General features: G+C 41.9%; 1 protein-coding gene across 4 annotated transcripts in view; it reads left to right on the top strand.

Moving 5' to 3' along the window:
• RhoGAP54D (Rho GTPase activating protein at 54D) overlaps window positions 1–22,609 on the top strand; it is a 96,004-nt gene that overhangs the window by 22,283 nt on the left and 51,112 nt on the right. For all 4 annotated transcript variants that reach the window (XM_071667179.1, XM_071667180.1, XM_071667181.1 and 1 more), the window contains 2 exons: window positions 5,123–5,332; window positions 19,033–19,256. In XM_071667179.1, the coding sequence (XP_071523280.1) occupies window positions 5,123–5,332; window positions 19,033–19,256 (434 nt within the window). The remainder of the gene's footprint in view (window positions 1–5,122; window positions 5,333–19,032; window positions 19,257–22,609) is intronic.

Genomic DNA, 22,609 nt, shown 5'->3' with positions numbered 1-22,609 from the left:
AGTGAATGGAACCATAGAAGCAGAAGTGAGTCATATATGAGATGGGGAGGGGATGAAGGTTCTGGGAGCAATGAAGAATGTGTGGAAAGAAGAAACATTATCTCAGAGAGCTAAAGAGGGTATGTTTGAAGGAATAGTAGTTCCAGCAATATTACAGGTGCACTGCTGAATTTCCAGCAACTGATGGTTCGGCACTTCCTTTAGTCCAGACAAAATTACATGACATAACTTGAAATTACCCGGCCACCAGAATAGTTTACTGGACAGCCACAGATGGTGTTGTGTGTAGGGCGCGCTTATTTACATTCTTTACACTGCACTTGTTGGTGGTGATACTGCAATTCTGTGAGATTAGCTTATTTTGCTTAAATTTAACCCTAGCCATGGCTTCTAAGACATATGAGAGTGTCAGTCAATGATTTCACAGGATTTCACATATCAAAGGAAAAGGAAGTTGTTCATGAGTTGCTTGAGTATGCTAAAGTGTTACAGAACCTGTTGTAAAGGATATGGCAATTAATCTTAATGAAGAAAATCTAAGCAAGTGGATGAATGTCGACGACGAAACTCTGGTTGTGTGTCATCTTACTGACTCTGAAATTATAGGCACTGTTCTGAATGCTGATAAAAACACAGGAAGTGATGAAGATGACAGTAATGAAGATGGTACAGATGTAGCTGAAAGACTCCATTGAAAAGTTAATTGAGTTGAGTGAATAAATCAAAGGGCTAGAGCAACTTCCCTTTGTTACGAAACAAGAACTTATGAATTTTTATTTGATGCATGAAAAATTACACAGAAAAAATCTAGACATATGAAGCAACTTTGCTTGGATGAAATGTTTAAGAAGATTGCAAAGAAGAATGTGTCTCAGCAGTAACCCTACTGGTACATCTGTAAATCCTGTGGCATCAGCTTCAAGTACCCTAGATGTCTCACTTGCAACATCAGAAATCCAGGATGAAATGATCAACTACAAGACAGACAGTATTTCTGACTGTCCTCGACTTTCACCTTTGTGATTAGCTTTGCAGTTCCAGTAAAAGTCTACAATCTGCCACTTTGGGAGCAGCTGTACTGCAGCATTCTTTGTAAATATTTTTTTTTTTATTGTACTTTGTTGCTGTCTCTTTCGTTAGTGAGGTAGCACAAGGAAACAGACAAAAGAATGGCCCAACCCACCCACATACACATGTATATATATACACGTCCACACACGCACATATACATACCTATACATTTCAATGTATGCATGTATATACATACACAGACATATACATATATTCAAATGCAAATATACTTGCTGTCTTATTCATTCCCATCACTACCCTGCCACACATGAAATGACAACCCCTGTACATGCATGAGGTAGTGCTAGGAAAAGACAACAAAGGCCACATTTATTCACACTCAGTCTCTAGCTGTCATGTATAATGCACCGAAACCACAGCTCCCTTTCCACATCCAGGCCCAACTAAACTTTCCATGGTTTACCCCAGATGCTTCACATGCCCTGGTTAAATCCATTGACAGCATGTCGACCCAGGTATACCACATCGTTCCAATTCACTCTATTCCTTGCACTCTTTTCATCTTCCTGCATGTTCAGGCCCCAGTTGCTCAAAATCTTTTTCACTCCATCTTTCCACCTCCAATTTGGTCTCCCACTTCTCCTCGTTCCCTCCACCTCTGACCCATATACCCTCTTTGTCAATCTTTCCTTACACATCCTCTTCATGTGACCAAACCATTTCAAAACACCCTCTTCTGCTCTCTCAACGACACTGTTTTTATTACCACACATCTCTCTTACCCTTTCATTACTTACTCGATCAAACCACCTCACACCACATATTGTCCTCAAACATCTCATTTCCAGCACATCTACCCTCCTCCACACAACTCTATCTATAGCCCGAGCCTCGCAACCATATAACATTGTTGGAACCATTATTCCTTCAAACATACCCATTTTTGCTTTCCAAAATAACGTTCTCGCCTTCCACACATTTTCAACGTTCCCAAAACTTTCGCCCCCTCCCCCACCCTATGATTCACTTCCTCTTCCATGGTTCCATCCACTGCCAAATCCACTCCCAGATATCTAAAACACTTCACTTCCTCCAGTTTTTCTCCATTCAAACTTACCTCCTAATTGACTTGTCCCTCAACCCTACTGTACCTAATAACCTTGCTCTTATTCACATTTACTCTCAGCTTTCGTCTTTCACACACTTTACCAAACTCAGTCACCAGCTCCTGCAGTTTCTAACCCGAATCAGCAACCAGCGCTGTATCATCAGCGAACAACTGACGCCTCCTAAGCTCTCTCATCCACAACAGACTGCATACTTGCCCCTCTTACCAAAACTTGCATTCACCTCCCTAACAACCCCATCCATGAACAGATTAAACAACCATGGAGACATCATGCACCCCTGCCGCAAACCAACATTCACTGAGAACCAATCACTTTCCTCTCTTCCTACACGTACACATGCCTTACATCCTTGATACTTTTCACTGCTTGTGACAACTTGCCTCCCACACCATATATTCTTAATACCTTCCATAGAGCATCTCTATCAACTCTATCATATGCCTTCTCCAGATCCATAAATGCTACATACAAATCCATTTGCTTTTCTATTTCTCACATACATTCTTCAAAGCAAACACCTGATCCACGCATCCTCTATCACTTCTGAAACCACACTGCTCCTCCCCAATCTGATGCTCAGTACATGCCTTCACCCTCTCAGTCAAAACCCTCCCATATAATTTCCCAGGAATACTCAACAAACTTATACCTCTGTAATTTGAGCACTCACTCTTATCCCCTTTGCCTTTGTACAATGGCACTATGGAAGCATTCCACCAATCCTCAGGCACCTCACCATGAATCTTACATACATTAGATAACCTTACCAACCAGTCAACAATACAGTCACCCCCTTTTTTAATAAATTCCACTGCAATGCCATCCTAACCCGCTGCCTTGCCGGCTTTCATCTTCTGCAAAGCTTTTACTACCTCTTCTCTGTTTACCAAATCATTCTCCCTAACCCTCTCACTTTGCACAACACCTTGACCAAAACACCCTATATCTGCCACTCTATCATCAAACACATTCAACAAACCTTCAAAATACTCACTCCATCTCCTTCTCACATCACCACTACCTGTTATCACCTCTCCATTAGCCCCCTTCACTGAAGTTCCCATTTGTTCCCTTGTCTTATGTACTTTATTTACCTCCTTCCAAAACATCTTTTTTTTTTTCTCCCTAAAATTTAATGATACTCTCTCACTCCAACTCTCATTTGCCCTCTTTTTCATCTCTTGCACCTTTCTCTTGACCTCCTTCCTCTTTCTTTTATACATCTCCCAGTCATTTGCATTATTTCCTTGCAAAAATTGTCCAAATGCCTCTCTCTTCTCTTTCACTAATAATCTTACTTCTTCATCCCACCACTCACTACCCTTTCTAATCTGCCCATCTCCCACGCTTCTCATGCCACAAGCATCTTTTGCGCAAGCCATCACTGCTTCCCTAAATGCATCCCATTCCTCCCCCACTCCCCTTATGTCCTTTGTTCTCACCTTTTTCCATTCTGTACTCAGTCTCTTCTGGTACTTCCTCACACAAGTCTCCTTCCCAAGCTCACTTACTCTCACCACTCTCTTCACCCCAGCATTCTCTCTTCTTTTCTGAAAACCTCTACAAATCTTCACATTTGCCTCCACAAGATAATGATCAGACATCCCTCCAGTTGCACCTCTCAGCACATTAACGCCCAAAAGTCTCTGTTTTGCGTGCCTATCAATTAACACATAATCCAATAACGCTCTCTGGCCATCTCTCCTACTTACATATGTCAACTATAACTATAACCCGGTCTCGTGCATCAAAACTACTAACACACTCACTCAGCTTCTCCCAAAACACTTGCCGCTCATGATCTTTCTTCTCATGCCCAGGTGCATATGCACCAATAGTCACCCATCTCTCTCCATCCACTTTCAGTTTTACCTATATCAATCTAGAGTTTACTTTCTTACACTCTATCACATACTCCCATCACTCCTGTTTCAGTAGTCCTTGCTCTTGTCCTCTGACTAACCCCTGACTTTACTACCAAGACATTCCCAAACCACTCCTTCCCTTTACCCTTGAGCTTCATTTCACTCAGAGCCAAAACATTCAGGTTCCTTTCCTCAAACATACTACCTATCTCTCCTTTTTTCTCATCTTGGTTACATCCTTACACATTTAGACACCCCAATCTGAGCCTTCGAGGAGGATGAGCACTCCTCGCGTGACTCCTTCTGTTTCCCCTTTTAGAAAGTTAAAATACAAGGAGGGGAGGGTTTCTAGCCCCCCGCTCCCGTCCCCTTTAGTCGCCTTCTACGACACATGAGGAATGCGTGGGAAGTATTCTTTCTCCCTTATCCCCAGGGATATTTAATGTATGCATGGATCATGGTGAAGTGCTTGAGGAATAGCGGAATGCAGTGTATTCCCATCGTATAGAGGGAAAGGGGATAAAGTTGAGTGTTCATACTACAGAGATATAAGTTTGTTGAGTATACCTGGTGAGTTGTATGGGTGGGTATTGAGTGAGAGAGTGAAGGCATGTTCAGAGCATCAGACTGGGGAGGAGCTGTGTGGTTTCAGAAGTGGTAGAGGATGTGTGGATCAGGTGTTTGCATTCGAGAATTTGTGTGAAAAATACTTAGAAAAACAGATGGATTTGCATGTGGCATTTATGGATCTGGAGAATGCATATAATAAGATTGATGGGAGATGCTTTGTGGAAGATATTAAGAATATATGGTGTGAGAGGTAATCTGTTGGAAGGAGTGAGAAGTTTTATCAAGGGTGTAAGGGGTGGGTATGAGTAGGAAGAGAGGAGAGTAAATGGTTTCCGGTGAAGGTCAGTTTGTGGTACGGGTGTGTGACGTCATTATTGTTGTTTAATTTGTCATAATTTCTAGATATTACTCTTGAGGGAGTTGTTCTGCAAGAGTGGTAATACTGAATTTTCTCTTGTTGCAGTTGTTTGTATGCTGAATTGAATATGAATGATAATGTTTTTTACCTACTATTATAATTTCCAGATATTACTCAGGAGGGGTTGTTCCGCAAGAGTGGAAGTCTGAGTCGCCAGCAGGAATTGAAGGCTCTGCTCAACTCAGGTGCTGACCTCAACCTGGATTATGGAACATACTCAGCCCATGACTGTGCCTCAGTCCTCAAGAGCTTCTTGGCTGATCTTCCAGAACCACTCCTAACTGAGGGTCACTATTCCATTCATTGTAGAATAGCTGGTAAGAACACTTAGTTCGATATCCTACTGACAGATGTTAGAGTTGTTTCATGGTTTGGGCCAACTGTGTCTGTATAGATGACTTTACCTAAACTTGCAAGAGGAAAGGTAGAGATAAAAAAGAGAGGAGGAATACCCAATTTTTTCATATAAGAGCAAGGTTTATCAAGGGTTTTTGTTTGGGACTTGCATGATGTGTTGGAATGTTTCTAGAATTATTTTCTGTCATACTTAAGACCATAATATTGCTCATCTGTAATTCACATTGAATTAGTATTGTTGCTTATGGATCTGCAAATCTTATAGCATTGAAGAACATGAATTATATCTTTATGATGAGAAATACTTTAAAGATATGATGATGATGATGGGGTAATTGCAAAGGTTTTAGAATAATGAATAGGTCTATGGTATGTTAGAGGTGTTGGCTGGGGATGTAAGGTGAAAGAGTCACTGTTTGCAGATGACAGCTGTTGTGACAGCCTTCAGAGAGAAACCAAAAGCTGTTGATGCACTTTTGGGAGAGTGCATGAAAGAAGAAAGTTAAGGGTAAATGGTAAATGTAAACATCTTTGTATCTTTTTTATTTTTTTATTATTATACTTTGTCGCTGTCTCCCGCGTTTGCGAGGTAGCGCAAGGAAACAGACGAAAGAAATGGCCCAACCCACCCCCATACACATGTATATACATACGTCCACACACGCAAATATACATACCTACACAGCTTTCCATGGTTTACCCCAGACGCTTCACATGCCTTGATTCAATCCACTGACAGCACGTCAACCCTGGTATACCACATCGCTCCAATTCACTCTATTCCTTGCCCTCCTTTCACCCTCCTGCATGTTCAGGCCCCGATCACACAAAATCTTTTTCACTCCATCTTTCCACCTCCAATTTGGTCTCCCTCTTCTCCTCGTTCCCTCCACCTCCAACACATATATCCTCTTGGTCAATCTTTCCTCACTCATTCTCTCCATGTGCCCAAACCACTTCAAAACACCCTCTTCTGCTCTCTCAACCACGCTCTTTTTATTTCCACACATCTCTCTTACCCTTACGTTACTCACTCGATCAAACCACCTCACACCACACATTGTCCTCAAACATCTCATTTCCAGCACATCCATCCTCCTGCGCACAACTCTATCCATAGCCCACGCCTCGCAACCATACAACATTGTTGGAACCACTATTCCTTCAAATATACCCATTTTTGCTTTCCGAGATAATGTTCTCGACTTCCACACATTCTTCAAGGCCCCCAGAATTTTCGCCCCCTCCCCCACCCTATGATCCACTTCCGCTTCCATGGTTCCATCCGCTGCCAGATCCACTCCCAGATATCTAAAACACTTCACTTCCTCCAGTTTTTCTCCATTCAAATTTACCTTCCAGTTGACTTGACCCTCAACCCTACTGTACCTAATAACCTTGCTCTTATTCACATTTACTCTTAACTTTCTTCTTCCACACACTTTACCAAACTCAGTCACCAGCTTCTGCAGTTTCTCACATGAATCAGCCACCAGCGCTGTATCATCAGCGAACAACAACTGACTCTTTTCCCAAGCTCTCTCATCCCCAACAGACTTCATACTTGCCCCTCTTTCCAAAACTCTTGCATTTACCTCCCTAACAACCCCATCCATAAACAAATTAATCAACCATGGAGACATCACACACCCCTGCCGCAAACCTACATTCATTTGTATCTATCCGTCTATATTTTTGATGCCCATAACCTCCTGGAACTCTCTCATGGGGATAGCCATGTCAAAACAGGTGAGATGATAAGGTGCAGTAGGGAGGTATGAAACAGAATGGTTTGACTGTAAGATTGAATGCCAAGGACTTTGAGCAAGTGGAGTTCCTTAAGTACTTGGGAGTGGACATGGCAAAATTGGAAACATGGGAGATGAAAGGAGTTGTAGGTTGGGAGAAGAGGGCAAAGGTTGTGGGTGTATCAAAGAGCATTTGGGGTGAGAGGTCATTCTGTCAGGGCAGAGATGAGATGCCTAAAGGTTTTGCACCCCTAACAGACTTCTATGGATGTGAGCATTGGGCCTTGAAAGGAAGAGGGTGAACATGGAGATCATATACCTGAGGATGATGTGCGATTTAAGGTGGGTTGATTTCATAAGGAATGACAGTGTGTGAAAGAGATATGCTTGTAAGTGTTGTATGAGCAAGAGTACTAACTTGTACTGAAGTGGTTAACTTATATGGAGAGGATAAGTGAAGAAAGAATGGCCATTTAAAGCTATCAAGGGGGAGGGGTAGACTGAAGAGGTGAGAGGATAAAGTGTAGGAGGTATTGATGTATTGGGTGCCCAAAAAATCAGGAGGGTAACAGGCATGCATGGTGATGAAAGGAATGGGTATCAGTGTATTTTATGGGATGTGGCATGTTGTCATTGGTCTTGACCAGGGCTTATGAAGTGGTCAAGGTAAACCATGGAGTAGTTTGTGGGGCTTGGCAGGGAAAGGTAGGCTCAGATTTTGATACACTGCAGCATAGGGCAAGCAGGTCAAGTTTTGAAGTTAGCGTAGGAGATTTTATGTCAGATCCTCTCGACTCAACTGTGCCAAGGAAGGATGCAAAGCTGGAACCACCTCAGATGTGAGAGTGGTTCTCCATACAAGGATGGATTAGTCCATTATATAAATGGTAGAAGAAAATGTGTAACAAATGTTTTTGGATCTGGAGAAAGCATATGTTAAGATTAACAGAGATGCCTTGTTGAAGGTGGATCATTTATGGGATAACTGAAAAAAAGTTGCTAGATGCAGGAGGAAGTTGAGTGGTTCTTAGTGAACATGGATCTGTTTCAGGGATTTGTTGTTGTATTAGCAGTATGTATCTTTATGTGGCTTATAGATGTAGATAAGTGCAAGGATCTTGGAGCAAGGGGTGGTGTCTGCAGTATGCTGGATTTTTAGGGGCATGGAAGGTAAATCAGTTACTGTTTGTGTGTGATACAGCTCTTGTGGCAGACTTTAGGGGGAAACCTCAGAGGCTGGTAATAGAGTTTGAGAAAGTGTAAATGAAGAAAATTAAGATTTAACATGAACATGATGTTATATGAACAATGTTTTATGGTTGCGAGGCGTGGGCTATAGATAGAGTTGTGCGCAGGAGGGTGGATGTGTTGGAAATGAGATGTTTGAGGACAATATGTGGTGTGAGGTGGTTTGATCGAATAAGTAATGAAAGGGTAAGAGAGATGTGTGGTAATAAAATGAGTGTGGTTGGGAGAGCAGAAGAGGGTGTGTTGAAATGGTTTGGTCACAGTGAGAGAATGAGTGAGGAAAGATTGACCAAGAGGATATATGTGTCAGAGGTGGAGGGAACAAAGAGAAGTGGGAGACTAAATTGGAGGTGGAAGGATGAAATGAAAAAGATTTTGAGCGATTGGGGCCTTAACATGCAGGAGGGTGAAAGGCATGCAAGGAATAGAGTGAATTGGAACGATGTGGTATAGCGGTGGGGTGAGGGGGGGGGGGGGGGGGGGGGGGGGGGGGGGTTCAGCGTGCTGTCAACCAGGGCATGTGAAGCATCTGGGGTAAACCATGGAAAGTTTTGTAGGGCCTGGATGTGGAAAGGGAGCTGTGGTTTCAGTGCATTATATATGACAGCTAGAGAGTGAAAGTGAACGAATGTGGCCTTTGTTGTCTTTCCTAGAGCTACCTTGCGTGCATGCGGGGGGAAGGGGTTGTCATTTCATGTGTGGTAGGGTGGCGACAGGAATGAATAAAGGCAGCAAGTATGAATTATGTACATGTGTATATATCTATATGTCAGTGTATGTATATATGTATGTATACGTTGAAATGTTTTTTTTTTTTTTTTTTTTTTTTTTATACTTTGTCGCTGTCTCCCGCGTTTGCGAGGTAGCGCGAGGAAACAGACGAAAGAAATGGCCCAACCCCCATACACACGTACATACACACGTCCACACACGCAAATATACATACCTACACAGCTTTCCATGGTTTACCCCAGACGCTTCACATGCCTTGATTCAATCCACTGACAGCACGTCAACCCCTGTATACCACATCGCTCCAATTCACTCTATTCCTTGCCCTCCTTTCACCCTCCTGCATGTTCAGGCCCCGATCACACAAAATCTTTTTCACTCCATCTTTCCACCTCCAATTTGGTCTCCCTCTTCTCCTCGTTCCCTCCACCTCCGACACATATATCCTCTTGGTCAATCTTTCCTCACTCATTCTCTCCATGTGCCCAAACCATTTCAAAACACCCTCTTCTGCTCTCTCAACCACGCTCTTTTTATTTCCACACATCTCTCTTACCCTTACGTTACTTACTCGATCAAACCACCTCACACCACACATTGTCCTCAAACATCTCATTTCCAGCACATCCATCCTCCTGCGCACAACTCTATCCATAGCCCACGCCTCGCAACCATACAACATTGTTGGAACCACTATTCCTTCAAACATACCCATTTTTGCTTTCCGAGATAATGTTCTCGACTTCCACACATTTTTCAAGGCTCCCAAAATTTTCGCCCCCTCCCCCACCCTATGATCCACTTCCGCTTCCATGGTTCCATCCGCTGACAGATCCACTCCCAGATATCTAAAACACTTCACTTCCTCCAGTTTTTCTCCATTCAAACTCACCTCCCAATTGACTTGACCCTCAACCCTACTGTACCTAATAACCTTGCTCTTATTCACATTTACTCTTAACTTTCTTCTTCCACACACTTTACCAAACTCAGTCACCAGCTTCTGCAGTTTCTCACATGAATCAGCCACCAGCGCTGTATCATCAGCGAACAACAACTGACTCACTTCCCAAGCTCTCTCATCCCCAACCAGACTTCATACTTGCCCCTCTTTCCAGGACTCTTGCATTTACCTCCCTAACAACCCCATCCATAAACAAATTAAACAACCATGGAGACATCACACACCCCTGCCGCAAACCTACATTCACTGAGAACCAATCACTTTCCTCTCTTCCTACACGTACACATGCCTTACATCCTCGATAAAAACTTTTCACTGCTTCTAACAACTTGCCTCCCACACCATATATTCTTAATACCTTCCACAGAGCATCTCTATCAACTCTATCATATGCCTTCTCCAGATCCATAAATGCTACATACAAATCCATTTGCTTTTCTAAGTATTTCTCACATACATTCTTCAAAGCAAACACCTGATCCACACATCCTCTACCACTTCTGAAACCGCACTGCTCTTCCCCAATCTGATGCTCTGTACATGCCTTCACCCTCTCAATCAATACCCTCCCATATAGTTTACCAGGAATACTCAACAAACTTATACCTCTGTAATTTGAGCACTCACTCTTATCCCCTTTGCCTTTGTACAATGGCACTATGCACGCATTCCGCCAATCCTCAGGCACCTCACCATGAGTCATACATACATTAAATAACCTTACCAACCAGTCAACAATACAGTCACCCCCTTTTTTAATAAATTCCACTGCAATACCATCCAAACCTGCTGCCTTGCCGGCTTTCATCTTCCGCAAAGCTTTTACTACCTCTTCTCTGTTTACCAAATCATTTTCCCTAACCCTCTCACTTTGCACACCACCTCGACCAAAACACCCTATATCTGCCACTCTGTCATCAGACACATTCAACAAACCTTCAAAATACTCATTCCATCTCCTTCTCACATCACCACTACTTGTTATCACCTCCCCATTTACGCCCTTCACTGAAGTTCCCATTTGCTCCCTTGTCTTACGCACCCTATTTACCTCCTTCCAGAACATCTTTTTATTCTCCCTAAAATTTACTGATAGTCTCTCACCCCAACTCTCATTTGCCCTTTTTTTCACCTCTTGCACCTTTCTCTTGACCTTCTGTCTCTTTCTTTTATACTTCTCCCACTCAATTGCATTTTTTCCCTGCAAAAATCGTCCAAATGCCTCTCTCTTCTCTTTCACTAATACTCTTACTTCTTCATCCCACCACTCACTACCCTTTCTAAACAGCCCACCTCCCACTCTTCTCATGCCACAAGCATCTTTTGCGCAATCCATCACTGATTCCCTAAATACATCCCATTCCTCCCCCACTCCCCTTACTTCCATTGTTCTCACCTTTTTCCATTCTGTACACAGTCTCTCCTGGTACTTCCCCACACAGGTCTCCTTCCCAAGCTCACTTACTCTCACCACCTTCTTCACCCCAACATTCACTCCTCTTTTCTGAAAACCCATACTAATCTTCACCTTAGCCTCCACAAGATAATGATCAGACATCCCTCCAGTTGCACCTCTCAGCACATTAACATCCAAAAGTCTCTCTTTCGCACGCCTGTCAATTAACACGTAATCCAATAACGCTCTCTGGCCATCTCTCCTGCTTACATAAGTATACTTATGTATATCTCGCTTTTTAAAGGTATAGGTATGTATATGTGTGTGTGTGGACGTGTATGTATATACATGTGTATGTGGGTAGGTTGGGCCAATCTTTTGTCTGTTTCCTTGCGCTACCTTGCTGACGTGGGAGACAGCAACAAAGTATGATACATAAATATGAAAAATAAATTATTAAAGTAATGAGGTGCAGCAGGGAGATCAAACAGGATAGTTTTAGTATGAGTTTAAATGGAAAGTATACGTATGTAAGTAGGAAAGATGCCCAGAGAGCGTTATTGGATTACGTTTTGACAGGCGTGCGAAAGAGAGACTTTTGGATGTTAATGTGCTGAGAGGTGCAACTGGAGGGATGTCTGATCATTATCTTGTGGAGGCAAAGGTGAAGTTTGTATGGGTTTTCAGAAAAGAAGAGAAAATGTTGGGGTGAAGAGGATGGTGAGAGAAAGTGAGCTTGGGAAGGAGACTTGTGTGAGGAAGTACCAGGAGAGACTGAGTACAGAATGGAAAAAGGTGAGAACAAAGGAGGTAAGAGGAGTGGGGGAGGAATGGGACGTATTTAGGGAAGCAGTGATGGCTTGCGCAAAAGATGCTTGTGGCATGAGAAGTGTGGGAGGTGGGTTGATTAGAAAGGGTAGTGAGTGGTAGGATGGAGAAGTAAGATTATTAGTGAAAGAGAAGAGAGAGGCATTTGGACGATTTTTGCAGGGAAAAAATGCAAATGAGTGGGAGATGTATAAAAGAAAGAGACAGGAGGTCAAGAGAAAGGTGCAAGAGGTGAAAAAGAGGGCAAATGAGAGTTGGAGTGAGAGAGTATCATTAAATTTTATAGAGGATAAAAAGATGTCAGTTGTTGTTCGCTGATGATACAGCGCTGGTGGCTGATTCATGTGAGAAACTGCAGAAGCTGGTGACTGAGTTTGGTAAAGTGTGTGAAAAAAGAAAGTTAAGAGTAAATGTGAATAAGAGCCAGGTTATTAGGTACAGTAGGGTTGAGGGTCAAGCCGATTGGGAGGTAAGTTTGAATGGAGCAAAACTGGAGGAAGTAAAGTGTTTTAGATATCTGGGAGTGGATCTGGCAGCGGATGGAACCATGGAAGCGGAGGTGGATCATAGGGTGGGGGAGGGGGCGAAAATCCTGGGAGCCTTGAAGAATGTGTGGAAGTTGAGAACATTATCTCGGAAAGCAAAAATGGTTATGTTTGAAGGAATAGTGGTTCCAACAATGTTGTATAGTTGCGAGGCGTGGGCTATGGATAGAGTTGTGTGCAGGAGGGTGGATGTGCTGGAAATGAGATGTTTGAGGACAATATGTGTTGTGAGGTGGTTTGATCGAGTAAGTAATGTAAGGGTAAGAGAGATGTGTGTTAATAAAAAGAGTGTGGTTGAGAGAGCAGAAGAGGGTGTTTTGAAATGGTTTGGGCACATGGAGAGAATGAGTGAGGACAGATTGACCAAGAGGATATATGTGTCGGAGGTGGAGGGAACGAGAAGTGGGAGACCAAATTGGAGGTGGAAAGATGGAGTGAAAAAGATTTTGAGTGATCGGGGCCTGAACATGCAGGAGGGTGAAAGGCAGGCAAGGAATAGAGTGAATTGGATCGATGTGGTATACCGGAGTCGACATGCTGCCAATGGATTGAATCAGGGCATGTGAAGTGTCTGGGGTAAACCATGGAAAGTTGTGTGGGGCCTGGATGTGGAAAGGGAGCTGTGGTTTCGGGCATTATTGCATGATAGCTAGAGACTGAGTGTGAACGAATGGGGCCTTTGTTGTCTTTTCCTAGCACTACTGTGCACGCATTATGGGGGAGGGGGATGTTATTCCATGTGTGGTGAGGTGGCGATGGGAGTTAATGGGGGCAGACAGTGTGAAGTGTGTGCATGTGTATATATGTATGTGTCTGTGTGTGTATATATGTGTACATTGAGATGTATGGGTATGTGTATTTGCGTGTGTGGACGTGTATGTATATACATGTGTATGGGGGTGGGTTAGGCCATTTCTTTCGTCTGTTTCCTTGTGCTACCTCGCAAGCGCGGGAGACAGCGACAAAGCAAAATAGAAAAAAAAATTAAATGGAAAGGACCTGAAGGAAGTGAAGTGTTTAAGGAACCTGCAAATGGATATGGTAGTGGATGGAACCATGATCATATTAAGCAGTGGGTGGAGTTATATGTAATTATTTGTATGTTTAAAGGTTTAGCAATCTTGGCAATGTTAGGGTACTCTCCCTAACTCTCAGTTTCCCATAGGCCTTGTGCCTTACGTGCCTTACTAAGTATGGTATTTGTTAATCAAATGATCTTACTGGAACATAACGCCTGTGGTTGGCAAGGGACACAGGGATATCCCATTGAAAACATCCCTGTCAAAAGCTGATTTTGGTATAGAGTTATTAGCTTTTTTTTTAGTTCTGATTTAGTGAAAAATTGTGAACTTAGTTGAGACGGTTGTATCCATCATTATTATAGGTTTGCTAACCAGTGACAAGTGACATATACAGCGTGCTTTGGATCAGTCAGTGCTTCGCTTTTTGTGCTTCTTCACTTTACACGTGCATGTGAACTCTTGATGTATCACTCGCTTCATTCATCATTTAAAGAATATTTTTAAATTATCTGTATCCATAATGTCTGGAAAAAGTTTCACAAGTGATAGTGCTAGAAATTCACCAAAAGTGGTGAGGAAATGTATTACTTTGGAGGTGAAAATGGGTGTAACTAGTTGATGAGAAACATGCTGTCAGAAATGTATCTCCATATGACATATATTATAGTGACCTCACTGAAAGTTGATTCATTGAAAGCTATCTCTCTAGGAATACATTTTAAGTGTTTAACAGGGTATCCCTGTAACATAATTTTTTCACACATGTTCACTGTTTCCTGCATTAGTGAGGTAGTGTCAGGGACAGATGAAGAAATGGCATTATTCACTTATATCCAATCTTTAGTTGTCATGTATAATGCACCGAAACTACAGCCCCTGTCCACAAGCAGGTCCCAATGATCTATGGTTTCCATTGACTGCTAAGTGTGCCTAGTTCAGCCCATTGAGAGCACATTGAATCCTATATACCACATCACTCCAATTTGCCCTATCCCTTGTGCACTTCACACCCACCTACATGTTCAGGCCTCAAACACTCAAAGCATTTTTCACTCCATCCTTCTGCCTTCTTCTTGGTTTCCCACTTTTCCTTTTTCCCTCCAATTCTGGCATGAATACCCTCTTAGGCATCCTTTTCCCAACCATTTAAGCATACCCTCTTCAGCTCTCTCATAGATTCTGCTTTAGCAACCACACCTCTCTCTTACCCTATCATTTCTTATTCGATCAACCCTTTTCACGCCTCTTCATTCAAACTCACACTTCAAATATCCTGTCTTTCTTTAGTGCTAAACTGTATGACCATGGTTTTTATTTACATTTATTCTCAACTTAATCCTTTCAAACAAGTTTCTGCAGTTTCTGACTCCAATCTGCCACAAGCTCTCTGTAATCAGCGAATAGCTGACTTACCTGGCCCTCGCATCCCAACAGACTGCATACGAGCTCCTTGCTGTAAGACCCTTGTTTTCACTGCCCTTGTCTCTCCATTCATAAACAGCTATGATGTTATCACACCCCTGCCACATACCCTCCTTCACCTTAAACCACTTACCCAACTACACAAGCATACAACTTACTCTCTTGATAGAAGTTCACAGATTTTAGCAGCTTTCCTCCCACACCATATATTTGCAACAACTTGCACAAAGCATTTATATCAACCCAATCTTCTGCTTTTTTTTTTTCCATAAATGCCTCACACGTACATGTATCTCACAGTATTTCTTGCACACATTCCTCAAAGGAAACATTTGATCCACACATCCTTTACCACTAGTGAAGCCACATTGTTCCTCCTTAATCTGAAGCTTTCCCTATGTCACCACCTTCTCATTCACAACTCTCCCATACAGTTTTCCAAGTACACTCAGCAGACTATAACTTGTAATTTGAATATTTACATTTTCCCCCTTCATTAGAATGGCACTATATGGGTATTCCCTCAATCCACAGGCACCTCATCAATTTTTATTCATTTATTATTACCCTAGGATCGATTTCTGTGGAAAAATGCTGGTGTTACCCCAGACCATTCTAAGGACTACTGCAGCCAAGTCTGTGCTATTTCCAGTTGTAGGGAAATGTAGACTCCTTTGGAGTGAGAAGTTCTTTTACAAGACTGTACTCAATGTTACACTCTTACTAAAGGGGACTTTTCACAAGTGGTATAACCTCTGGTGGGTGGAGTGTGGTAAAACCAGCGCCTCACCAAAAGCCATCATATTTTGAAAATCGTAACTAACCAGTCAACATCACCGTCATCCCATCTTAAGAAATTCACATGTAATCCCATCCACTCCAAACACTTTGCTGCACTTTTTCTTAAGCAAGGCTTTCAACTCTTCTTTTTTCGCCAAGCCACTCTCCAGAACTCATTTACTTTGCTTACCTTTATATTAAAAACATCCCACATCTGCCATCCTATCATCAAACACATTTAACCGTCCTTCAAAAGATGCACTCCATCTTTTCTTCTCCTCATTTTTGCTTGTTACAGCTTCCCCCTTTGCCCCCTTCACTGGTTTCCTTTTGTTCTGCTGTTTTTCTCAAAAAATTAACCTTACATTTTTTTTCTTTTTTTCTTTCCCTGAAGTTTGCTGATACTCATTCACCCCATCTCTTAATTTGTTTTGTTTTTGAGCCCCTATGCCTTGCTAGTTTTGCTGCTTTCTTTTGTACAACTGCCAGTTACATGCACACCTTCCCTGCAAGTAATCCCCCCCCCCTCTCTCTCTCTCTCTCTCTCTCTATCAAACCAATTCTCACCATATACTGTCTTCATACTTTTTTCTAACACATCCTCCCTCCTCTGCATATTCTCATCTATAGCCCATGCCTCACGTACTGGCAACAACCTTTTGACTACTATACCTCCAATCATACCCATTTTTGCCCTCCTAGGTAACAGCCTCTCTTTCCACACAATCCTCAATGCTCCAAAAACCTTTGCCCCCTCACCCACCCAATGACACTTTTGCTTTCATGGTTCCATTTGCTGCCGTGTCCACTCCCAGGTATCTAAAACATTTCACTTCCTCCAAATGTTCTTCAGTTGAACTGACACCCCATCTGATTTGTCTGCCTGCCCTGCTAAACCTGATAACCTAGCTTTTGTTTACCATACAGTATAACCACATAATTAGAAAGTACTAGTTTTTTTTTTTTCTCCCGCGTTTGTGAGGTAGCGCAAGGAAACAGACAAAAGAAATGGCCCAACCCACCCCCATACACATGTATATACATACGTCCACACACACAAATATACATACCTACACAGCTTTCCATGGTTTACCCCAGACGCTTCACGTGCCCTGATTCAATCCACTGACAGCACGTCAACCCTGGTATACCACATCGATCCAATTCACTCTATTCCTTGCCCTCCTTTCACCCTCCTGCATGTTCAGGCCCCAATCACACAAAATCTTTTTCACTCCATCTTTCCACCTCCAATTTGGTCTCCCACTTCTCGTTCCCTCCACCTCCGACACATATATCCTCTTGGTCAATCTTTCCTCACTCATTCTCTCCATGTGCCCAAACCATTTCAAAACACCCTCTTCTGCTCTCTCTACCACGCTCTTTTTATTTCCACACATCTCTCTTACCCTTACGTTACTTACGCGATCAAACCACCTCACACCACACATTGTCCTCAAACATCTCATTTCCAGCACATCCATCCTCCTGCGCACAACTCTATCCATGGCCCACGCCTCGCAACCATACAACATTGTTGGAACCACTATTCCTTCAAACATACCCATTTTTGCTTTCCGAGATAATGTTCTTGACTTCCACACATTCTTCAAGGCTCCCAGGATTTTCGCCCCCTCCCCCACCCTATGATCCACTTCCACTTCCATGGTTCCATCCGCTGCCAGATCCACTCCCAGATATCTAAAACACTTTACTTCCTCCAGTTTTTCTCCATTCAAACTTACCTCCCAATTGACTTGACCCTCAACCCTACTGTACCTAATTACCTTTCTCTTATTCACATTTACTCTTAACTTTCTTCTTTCACACACTTTACCAAACTCAGTCACCAGCTTCTGCAGTTTCTCACATGAATCAGCCACCAGCGCTGTATCATCAGCGAACAACAACTGACTCACTTCCCAAGCTCTCTCATCCCCAACAGACTTCATATTTGCCCCTCTTTCCAAAACTCTTGCATTCACCTCCCTAACAACCCCACCCATAAACAAATTAAACAACCATGGAGACATCACACACCCCTGCCGCAAACCTACATTCACTGAGAACCAATCACTTTCCTCTCTTCCTACACGTACACATGCCTTACATCCTCGATAAAAACTTTTCACTGCTTCTAACAACTTGCCTCCCACACCATATATTCTTAATACCTTCCACAGAGCATCTCTATCAACTCTATCATATACCTTCTCCAGATCCATAAATGCTACATAGAAATCCATTTGCTTTTCTAAGTATTTCTCACATACATTCTTCAAAGCAAACACCTGATCCACACATCCTCTACCACTTCTGAAACCACACTGCTCTTCCCCAGTCTGATGCTCTGTACATGCCTTCACCCTCTCAATCAATACCCTCCCATAGAATTTACCAGGAATACTCAACAAACTTATACCTCTGTAATTTGAGCACTCACTCTTATCCCCTTTGCCTTTGTACAATGGCACTATGCACGCATTCCGCCAATCCTCAGGCACCTCACCATGAGTCATACATACATTAAATAACCTTACCAACCAGTCAGCAATACAGTCACCCCCTTTTTTAATAAATTCCACTGCATTACCATCCAAACCTGCTGCCTTGCCGGCTTTCATCTTCCACAAAGCTTTTACTACCTCTTCTCTGTTTACCAAATCATTTTGCCTACCCCTCTCACTTTGCACACCACCTCGACCAAAACACCCTATATCTGCCACTCTATCATCAAACACATTCAACAAACCTTCAAAATACTCACTCCATCTTCTCACATCACCACTACTTGTTATCACCTCCCCATTTGCGCCCTTCACTGAAGTTCCCATTTGCTAAATGTAATTAGGCATATGGTTTTATCTGTATATTTGTATATTGCTGTTATTGCCTCATGGGAAACTTCATAGTATAGCTCAGGACACTATGGTAAAATGAAGAGGACAAATGATCATGTAGTTTCCGTTCCACAGAGATGATCCAGTCAAACTTGAGCCATGATGAGAAGGAAGTTACTCATGCTCGTCAGATCAAAGCCCTTCGCCTCCTATTTTTACTCCTGCCACCAGAAAACTATCAGTTATTACATGATGTACTCATCCTACTTCATCGAGTTGCAGCTCATCAGAAGCTAAACCTTATGTCAGCAGTAAATTTAGGCACCATGTTTGCTCCTCATATTTTGTGTCCACGAAAAGTATGTACCCAAACTAAGATTCCATTTTCATATCCTCATTTTTCCATTAAGATAGGTAGAAGTAAATTTACCTTATATCAGCAGTAAATTTAGGCTCCATGTTTGCTCCTCATATTTTGTGTCCACGAAAAGTATGTACCCAAACTCAGATTCTGTTTTCATATCCTCATTTTTCCATGAAGACAGGTAGAAGTTCTTGGGACATAATAGTCAAGTAAAAGACAATGAGTAGTGTTGAGGGAAAGTAAAATGATGTATTTAAAAAAAGCACCGGGGCAAATTTAGGCATGCATTTTACTTTAAAGAAAAAAGTGCATTGGAAAAGAAATCTGATCTATAGAAGGATTTTTTTCCTCAAAGGATCCTGGTGTAGAAAAAAGTCCTCACTGGGGTTAGGACTTCATTAAACCATAGAACTTAGCTAAAGGGGTAAAAAATTTAAGTAAAAACAAGACGTTGAAGTGGAAAATCTTCATTTTTCAAAGGAGCAGTTTGTAGCTGTTAGGAAAGATGTAGAGTTTTAGAGCACAGCAGTGTAGAAAGACAAACATATCACATGAGAACATGCCTAAGTTATCATTGGCTACACAGTAATCATATAATGTTGGGGCTTGCTGAGTATTAAGTGCTTTAGCTAATGGCAGAGACACATAGGTAGCTAGTTCTTTGGAGCCGAAACTGAATTAATGTTTAGAGAAGGGAAAGACAAGTGGGATTTCTTTAAACACAGCTCTCACTTAGATATATAAAGCAAGAGCTATTCATAGATATGACAACAGTGTGCTGTGCAGCAATGAATCAGTCCTTTGTATAATTAGAACAACTGCTAAGGAGGAAAGATTCATTGGCCTTTGAATAGGAAACCCAATATCCTTGAGGTAAACTTACATATTTGTGTAATGTCTGGTTTTCAAAGCAGATTTGATGTTAATCAATTTTTTATTGTGTGAAGTAATAGAAGAGCCATCAAATGTCAGCTTCAGATGTAGGAAGAAACAAGGTTATATTTTTCTTTGAAAAATCCTCTCTAAATCTGAGTTGGTGGATGCACTTGTGATGAGATGGTGTGGAAACCAGGTAAGAGAAAGAGCAAATTTAAAAGTAGAGGAACATGATATTGAGTCTTCAGCATATTTTCATGTAAGAAAGGAGGTTGTTGATGTGGGGGGACGAGACAGGAGAGAATCCCAAGATACAACAGATTATTTTTATTCATTTATTTATAGTTACACCAGGGTCCCTTTCTGAGAGGGTACTGATGTTACCCATTGACCTCTTTTCTAGGGCTTGTGCAGCTCAAGGCTGCACTACACTCAGTATCAGGGACAAGATTGACTCCTTTGAAGCTAGATCTGTTTCATCAGCTTGCCAAAAGTTACTTCATGCACCATATAACCTCAAGTTGTATGGTGCAGAATTCAGTAACACCATCAATCACTTGTTACAGATAGAAATAGACCAGCCAGGAAGTTACTGTAGATGTGAAAGAACAGGATGAAAGAGAATAGACTAATAAGGAAAGCACTCTTTCTAAAGTTTTTGGGGTCTTGAGTACTACAACATAGGATTCCCCAAAATCTGTTCAAGAGGATGACCAAACCTAAGTGACAATGGACAGGACACCACTGGTAGATCTTGTCTAGCAAAAGCCGTCTTTTGATCAAAGAGAAGACTAAGGTTTATGCTAAAGGAAATTGGAATTAGGGAGAAATTCAAAGGCTTTGGGAATAGTAGAAGTCAGAGAAGTAGGATAGTAGTTGGAAGGTTTGAAGTGATCACTCATCTTTGGGGTGGAGTGTAGCAGTGCATGTTTCCCAGAAGGAAGAGTTTGGTTTCTACATGACAGCAAAACAGACGAGCAAGCTCAACCCAAATTCCAAAGCACATTCCTGCAGAATATGAGGAATGATGCCATATGTTTTATATGCCCTGCATGTGTCTAGAAAAATAGATGTCTTTTGGACAGCACAAAGAATGATTATAGAGAGGGGCACAGGTTTAGTAAGTGCTGCACCAGGGGCTGAGGAAGTGTAAGAGCTGCTAAAAGTGAAGTCAAGAGAAAAGAGAACTGAAAAAAGCTGCTTTGACAGTAGGAGAGCCATCTATAGTGCTTTTGGAACAGAAAAGTGAAAGAGGTAGAGCAACAGAATTTCTCTTAAGTCTTTTAGGTGTTTTTGATGAAAAGTCAGAAAGACCAACCTAAGGAAAAGAGGAGAGATTTTGCACTCCTTTTGAATAAAGCTGCACCTTAATTATTTTCTATAAGCAGTGATTTCAAGTGGAGATGAAAACTGAATTTATTGAAGAATAAAGAGTTTTTGTGTCCATCGACCATTGATCCTTGAACAGTATTTGTTGAACTATGGTTCGTAAGAAGAGGTAGATGTAGAGGAAGAGGGTTTATGTTCCTGCATTTTTGTAATGTTAACTGTATGTTCAATAGAGATAGAAACATTGCTCAAGGAGAACAGGTGTCATACCAAGGAAAATAAGAAAAGGATATTTGTGATAGTGCACTTGTAGGAGCTGCATTAAAGAGAGTCATTTACAAGAGTGTGGCCAGATGAACTACCTTGGAACAAAATTGCTCTGGCACAAAGGATTAGAGTTCAGATACGCATATGGAATGTTGTAAGAGCTGTTATGCAAAGTGTGGAATATGAGTATTGTTGATTATTTGCTTCAGACCATTAAGAATGGAAAACATGAGGCCTCCAGTCACCTTCCAACTATGTGAGGGGACTTTAAACATTTCAAGTGTTGTATGTTAATATCTGAGGATGAGAAGATGTCACAGCCTCTTGGAAGGAATTTAGTAGCTAAAGAATGTTGTGAAGTTTGGAAACCAGTAGTTAAAGCAAAGAAAAATGTTAGTAAATGGAAGATAAATCTTATTTTTTATGTTTTATTTATTATACTTAATCGCTGTTTCCCACATCAGTGAGGTAGCACAAGGAAACGGATGAAGAATGGCCCAACCATTCATATACACATATGTATACATGAACGCCCATACACGCAAATATACATACATATACATACACAGATATATACATATGTACATATTCATACATTCGTGCCGCCACCACACACACACACACACACACACACACACACACACACACACACACACACACACACACACACACACACTTGCAAAAAAAACAAGGTAGCGCGAGGAAAAGACATCAAAGGCCACATTCATTCACATTCATTCTCAAGCTTTCTTGTGTAATGAACTGAAACCACAGCTCCCTTTCCACATCCTGGCCCCACAGACCTTTCCATGGTTTACCCTGGACACTTCAAGCCCTGGTTCAGTCCATTGACAGCACATCGACCCTGGTATACCA

This window comes from Panulirus ornatus, chromosome 11, assembly GCF_036320965.1.
Source record: "Panulirus ornatus isolate Po-2019 chromosome 11, ASM3632096v1, whole genome shotgun sequence".
NCBI classification, from domain to species: Eukaryota; Metazoa; Arthropoda; class Malacostraca; order Decapoda; family Palinuridae; genus Panulirus; species Panulirus ornatus.
This window is presented reverse-complemented; position numbering and strand designations above follow the sequence as displayed.